Source organism: Phyllopteryx taeniolatus, chromosome 2 (assembly GCF_024500385.1).
Source record: "Phyllopteryx taeniolatus isolate TA_2022b chromosome 2, UOR_Ptae_1.2, whole genome shotgun sequence".
Classification (NCBI taxonomy): Eukaryota; Metazoa; Chordata; class Actinopteri; order Syngnathiformes; family Syngnathidae; genus Phyllopteryx; species Phyllopteryx taeniolatus.
This window is the reverse complement of record NC_084503.1, coordinates 20568337-20574336: the sequence shown is the minus strand read 5'-3', so window position 1 is coordinate 20574336 and position 6000 is coordinate 20568337. Positions and strand designations below refer to the sequence as shown.

The 6000-nt window shown below is 43.8% G+C and overlaps 1 protein-coding gene across 2 annotated transcripts; it reads left to right on the top strand.

The window, feature by feature from the left end:
- Positions 1–56: 56 nt before the first annotated feature.
- LOC133473272 (gastrula zinc finger protein XlCGF17.1-like) lies at positions 57–3878 on the top strand. 2 transcript variants are annotated; one of them, XM_061764884.1, is made up of 3 exons: positions 501–633; positions 1304–1417; positions 2848–3878. In XM_061764884.1, exons 2-3 carry the CDS (start codon positions 1375–1377, stop codon positions 3723–3725), a joined length of 921 nt encoding a protein of 306 aa, XP_061620868.1. In that variant the 5' UTR covers positions 501–633; positions 1304–1374; the 3' UTR covers positions 3726–3878. The 2 variants fall into 2 exon arrangements, with proteins under 2 accessions (XP_061620860.1, XP_061620868.1); XM_061764876.1 differs by lacking the exon at positions 1304–1417 and having other exon boundaries at positions 57–633.
- Positions 3879–6000: the final 2122 nt, after the last annotated feature.

The following is a 6000-nucleotide window of genomic DNA, read 5'->3' as shown; positions in this document are numbered from 1 at the left end:
TTAAAATCGGTCAAATTCAACGAGTTATGATAACCGTGGACTCCCGGTTAAAGATGGCGGCTCCGCCTGCATGTCATCGACCAGCCAATGCCTTCTCTAGTGTTGATTTATCTCTATGACAACCACAACTCCAACTTCTCGCTCACGTGGTCTGGAATCTGTGACGTCACTTCAACCTAAACGGCATAGACTTTTGAAGTCTCGTCGTACACGTTTTAACATCAATTTAATTGCGAGCGCCGCGTTATTGTGCTCGTTCGCTTGTGCTTGTGTCATTTAATAGAGTAAAACACCCTCGTTGGTTTTATTGTTGCGGCGTAAGCTTGTCCCTGGCTTCCCAGTCTTGCGTTTAGCTTGTTAGCTGCTAACAAAGAAAGGCGGAAGTGAGCAGCACCTGCAGAGCACAAGTGAATGTAAAGTGTTGTGATTATCGTGTGAAAATGTGTAAAGTCGAAATGCTGAGAGCGTTGCTCAATCAGCGACTGAGTGCAGCCGTGGAAGAAATAGTTGTAGTGTTTGAAAGGACGATAGCAGAGTACGAGGAGGAACTCAGTCGAACAAAAGAGGAGAACGAGCGACAACGTCAACTACTGGACGCTGTTTTCAAGACTCAAGGTGGACTGAACAGATCAGGTTTGGTAACTCCTCCCTCCCATTTGTTTAATATACAGTCCCCACTCCGAAAGTTTTGGAACGGCACGGTCCATTCCTTTGTTTTTGTTGTATACTGAAGACATTTGGGTTTCAGATCAAAAGATGAATATGAGACAAAAGTTCAGAATTCCAGCTTTTATTGGTGTTTACGTCTAGATGTGTTAGACAACTCGGGACGGAGCACCTTTTGTTTGAAGCCAGCCACTTTTCAAGTGAACAAAAGTATTGGAACAGACATGCTTAAATTAGCTTAACATGAATAACATTGAATATTTGGTGGCATAACCCTTACTTGCAATAACTGTATCAAGCCTGAGACCCATTGACCTCACCAGACTGTTGCATTCTTCATTTGAAATGCTTTTGCAGGCCTTTACTGCAGCCTCTTTCAGTTCTTGTTAGTTTCTGGGGGTTTCTCCCTTCAGTCTACTCTTGAGGAGGTAAAACGCATGTTCTTTTGGGTTAAGGTCCGGTTTTTGACTTGGCCAGTCTAAGACCTTCCACCTTTTCCCCCTGATGAAGTCCTTTGTTGTGTTGGCAGTGTGTTCTGGGTCATTGTCTTGTTGCAAGATGAAGCTTCTACTGATTAGCCTGAATGCATATTTCTGTAAATTGCCAGACAAAATGGTTTTGGTTTTGTACACTTTAGAATTGATTCTGCTGCTACCATCATGAGTTACATCATCAATAAAGACTAGTGAGCCCGTTCCAGAAGCAACCATGCAAGCCCAAGCTACGACATTACCTCCACCATGCGTCACAGGTGAGCTTGTGTGTTTTGGATCATAAGCAGATCCTCTTCCTCCATCACTTTGGTAGAGGATAATCTTAGTCTCACCAGTCCATAAAACTTGTTCCAAAACTTTTGTAGCTCATCTCTTCTTTGCAAAATTCAATCTGGTCTTCCGATTCTTTTTGAAACTGATGAGTAGTTTGTATCTTGTTTGTATGGCCTGTACCTTCGCCCCTGCCCTGTGGAGGTTGGCAGTGATGTCACTGACTGTTGTCTTTGGGTGTTTCTTCACAGCTCTCACAATGTTTCTGTCATCAATTGCTGTTGATACCCTTGGACGACCTGTTTGATGTCTGTTGCTCAGTACACCAGTCGTATAGCACCAGTAGTACTATCTAATGTGTAAGCAAACAATCTAAAAAGCAACACCTGAGCAACTAAAAACACCCATCAGTCACATGTTCCAATACTTTTGCTCACTTGAAAAGCGGGTGGCTGCAAACAAAGGTGCTCTGAGTTGTTTAACACATTCATTCATTCATTTTCCGTTCCGCTTATCCTCACTAGGGTCGCGGGCGTGTTGGAGCCTATCCCAGCTATCTTTGGGCGAGAGGCGGGGCACACCAAAAGAACACAAACCTGGGACTTTTGACTGAAAATGAACCTTTGTTCAAAAACCGTTCTTTGACGCCAGAGGGAGCGCGTTTTCAATTACGTTCATCAGGCAGAAATGAACTAAGTTCAGTTCACGTTCGCACAAAATATAAACTAGTTCATGAACTTCTGTTCATTGAACTCGTTCAGGTACGATGCTGCTATCTGTGCCCTTGTCAGCGACATCTCCTCGCCCGACGATGGGCTCACTCTCGCCGTGGCGAGGTGGCAAAACGCGTGGGCGCCCATTGGCCGTTCGTCATAACGAGAAGGCACTCGTTCTTCAGAAAGGAGAGCGTGCAGGTGGAGATTGACTAAAGCAGTGAAAATGCGGAGACTTTCAACCACCATGTCAAATATAGTGAGATTGGGTTAAGGGAGCATTAAAACATGTATTTGCGCAAGTGCGACCTGATGAAATTTTTACTCGCGCACATTGAAAAAAAGGTTCGCATATGCGACCATTTTGGTTTCGAGCCCTTTTGATGCCCCTGCTAAAAAGGATTGTAATTGTCTATAGATGCGACAGCATGGTGGCAAAGAACTGTTTTGTCTATATGAAGCGCTTCAACTCACTTCACACTGTATCCTTTGCCCCAAGAAGCCACCAGATGGTGCCAAACCAATACTGTTTGTTATTGCTTTGACCAAAAACAGCTGATTGGGGAGTTCAGTGAATAACACAGGATAGGTTCAAAAAAATATCTAACAAACCATTAAACTGCACGGATTCACTGTAATGTGACTTGGCTGGGCAAAGCTTGACTTTTTCAAACCATGTGTGTTTGTCTTCTTGTGTCTTGCAGATGTCAGTGAAGAAGATCTTCATCCTGAGCAACAGGAGTGGAGCTCCAGGGTGGAACAGCACGAGCCAACGCCCTCCCACATTAAAGAGGAAGAGGAGGGCGAGAGTCTTCTTGGGCCAGAGTTGCCTGTGATTCGTGTCGTCGTAAAAAGTGAAAATCGTCAAAGTGAGGAGAACAGAGGGACGGAGCCTCTGAGCGGCAGCTCGAGTCAACACATGACAACGGAAGGTGATGGAGACCACTGTGGGGGATCACAAGCAGACAGCCGTTTAGTTCCACTATCAGTCAGTGATGACACACTGTCACACTCTCCTGACACTGATGAGGAACACTCTAAAAGAGATGGGAGATGTCACACAGATGACACGTGCTGGAAGTGCTCTCAGTGTGACAAAGCCTTCTCTAACCAGACTGATTTGAAAAAGCACATGCGATGGCACACGGGAGAGAGACCGTTCATGTGCTCAGATTGCGGTCAAACATTCTTGAAGAAAGGACACATGACAACGCACACGAGGACGCACACTGGAGAGAAACCTTTTTCCTGCTCAGTTTGCAGCAAAAGTTTCAGCGTTCCTTTCGGTTTGGTTCAACACATGAGGACGCACACCGGGGAGAAACCCTTCAGCTGCTCCGTGTGCCACAAGCGATTCGCTTATCAGATCTCCTTGATGAGACATGCCAGCACACACACAGGAGAGAAACCACATTCCTGCTCGGTCTGCAACACAAGTTTTCGGCTTCGGTCAGCACTCATAACGCACATGAGGACGCACACTGGAGAGAAGCCGTTTTCTTGCTCTGTCTGTGACAAAAGTTTTTGTGCCAATTCAACACTGAGGAATCACATGAGAACACACACTGGTGAGAGTATGTAGCTGTGATGTTTGTGATTAAACAGGTATCACTTCGAACAGTTAGCATGCTTTTGACATCAACGTAGTGATTGTTTTTTATTATTACTATTTGCAGTTTTGGAACCGACCCTGCATTATATTAAATACTTTCTTATTCACTCTTTTTGTGCTCAAGCCAAAGCCCTGTCTAATAAAAATGTGTGTTTTTCCACCATCTTGTGGCACCTATAAGTATATATAGGTGACGCATCGAAAATGCAAAAAGTGCATTTCGGACTGAAAGACTAAAAGTAGCCAAAATATCGTAGTTGTGCAAACTCTTAGCTTTGCCGAGGCCAACACACAAGCTTGTACACTTAATAATTAAGAAATTTTGCTATTAACAACAATACCAATTGGCCTTTGCTGACTGTGGTTGAATTGACTGGGATGTCATTATTTATGTCATTACAGCCTACAGTCATAGTTGGCTAATGACATAGTCGTGCACCATGAATCAACCATGAATGTGACAGTTAAGGCACACATTCAACTAGGGGTAACAAACACATTAACAACAAAAATGAATGTATTTATAACGGCAATAATTAAAATTTTCCTGTTGCAATGAATTGCAGGAACCGCGATGCTTTACCGTCGTCATGCTTGCGGGTGTCCAAACTGCAGCGTCCCTATTGTCGCCCAACCGTGCTGCTTTCCGCCGTTCGGCTACTCAGGTGCAATGCTTGTTCCCTGCGATGTATTTGCGCAGCTGCAGCTAACGGAACTAAATACGATGCCGAGCTGCGGAGGTGAAAGACCGCACGCCTCGCGTCCGTTGTCAACACAGCACAAGTCACTAATCATCGCCTCCATGACAGCGAATAAACTACATTTTGACAGTGATCGTTTTCACGAAGGACAGAGAGTACAAAATGCTAGTCAGACGGCGGTGAAGCCAGTTGCTGAGCTATTGTGACATGAAGTTGCAAAACGCCAAAATAAGTGATCGGGTGGTACAGTACACTTGTCACATAGGCCTGGCTGGAACCGGGATATAGCAGACATTAGCCAACTTTGAAGAGCAAAATAGCAGACAAATTACTACGTGTTTGTAGAGTAAAATACTGACATACACGATAAGGCTTGACAGCTACATAACAAAGGGACTGAAAACCGGAAATGGTTTCGGTCAAGAGTTTTCATTTCGGTGCATCACCTAGTAATGATTATATATGAGGCATCAATTACTTTTGGATTTTGCTATTCACCAGAGGGCTTGGTCCCGACCCCCCTGGGAAGAGAGGATAACACGTTGATAAATACTGTTTACTGTACATACAGTACATTTTGGAGGAGACCAATTGCTGAATTAGACGGTAATGTGTTGAAGTGACCAAAGGATGGATATGTCTTACATATGGACTGTAACAATGTTCTGTGTGTGATATACTAACCAGTATTATAGTGAAGTCTTCATTTCATGGGAATGCAGATTTATATGGTCTCAGTTTTGGACATATACAACATATTCCTTCATCGTCTTCAATGTGTCTGTCATGAACAGAAAACTCCAATCAGTGTATGTAAGTATTCATAGCAAGGTAACACTTTCATATTGATATATATTTTTATTGAGTACAATAACGTTTTGGAACCAAAATGTGTGTGTGTGTGTGTGTTTGGGTAGGTGTGGTTGGGGGTTAGATTCATTGGATATTCTTATGTGCGAATCAGCATTTACGTCATATATTATTCGAGAACAACACAAATATATGGCATTGTATGTGGTGATTGCACAGATAGGTTGTGATTGTTTATAATTTCAATGAGGTTGACGGTGTCTTGTTTACTTTAGTTGAATACCATCAATATGAATGGAGAACATTGACAACAAAAGACAAGAGCAAAGAATGAGTTAGGCTCAATGAATGATGAAAGCTGCAGTATGTTCCACAACACACACAGGCAGTGATATGTAAACAATGGGGACAAGAGGAAAACCCACTGGAAGTTACCGGGAAGTAAGCGCATTTACACCAACCAGATCCTCACATACTGCCTGATCTCGGAAGCTAAGCAGGATTGGCCCCGGTTGGATGGGAGACCAATAGAAATGCCAGGTCGGACAGTGGGCCAATCACCTGCTCCCGTAAAAAACTAGATTACTGAAACGGCAATTGTGGCCTACTATGCCTCATGGCATTGAGAGCACTAACTACGCGGATTTACAGTACATTAAAAGGGCGCATCCAAGAATTTATGTCCAGATGATCTCCATTCGCCACATGGATGACTGAGCAGGGACGCCTAGACT

What these genes read in the sequence shown, in the direction of transcription:
- LOC133473272 (XM_061764876.1), top strand. Translation starts at nt 441, where the DNA reads ATGTGTAAAGTCGAAATGCTGAGAGCGTTGCTCAATCAGCGACTGAGT. An exon ending in AGGTGGACTGAACAGATCAG is followed by an intron (nt 634 to 2,847) that starts GTTTGGTAACTC and finishes TGTGTCTTGCAG; the next exon opens with ATGTCAGTGAAGAAGATCTT.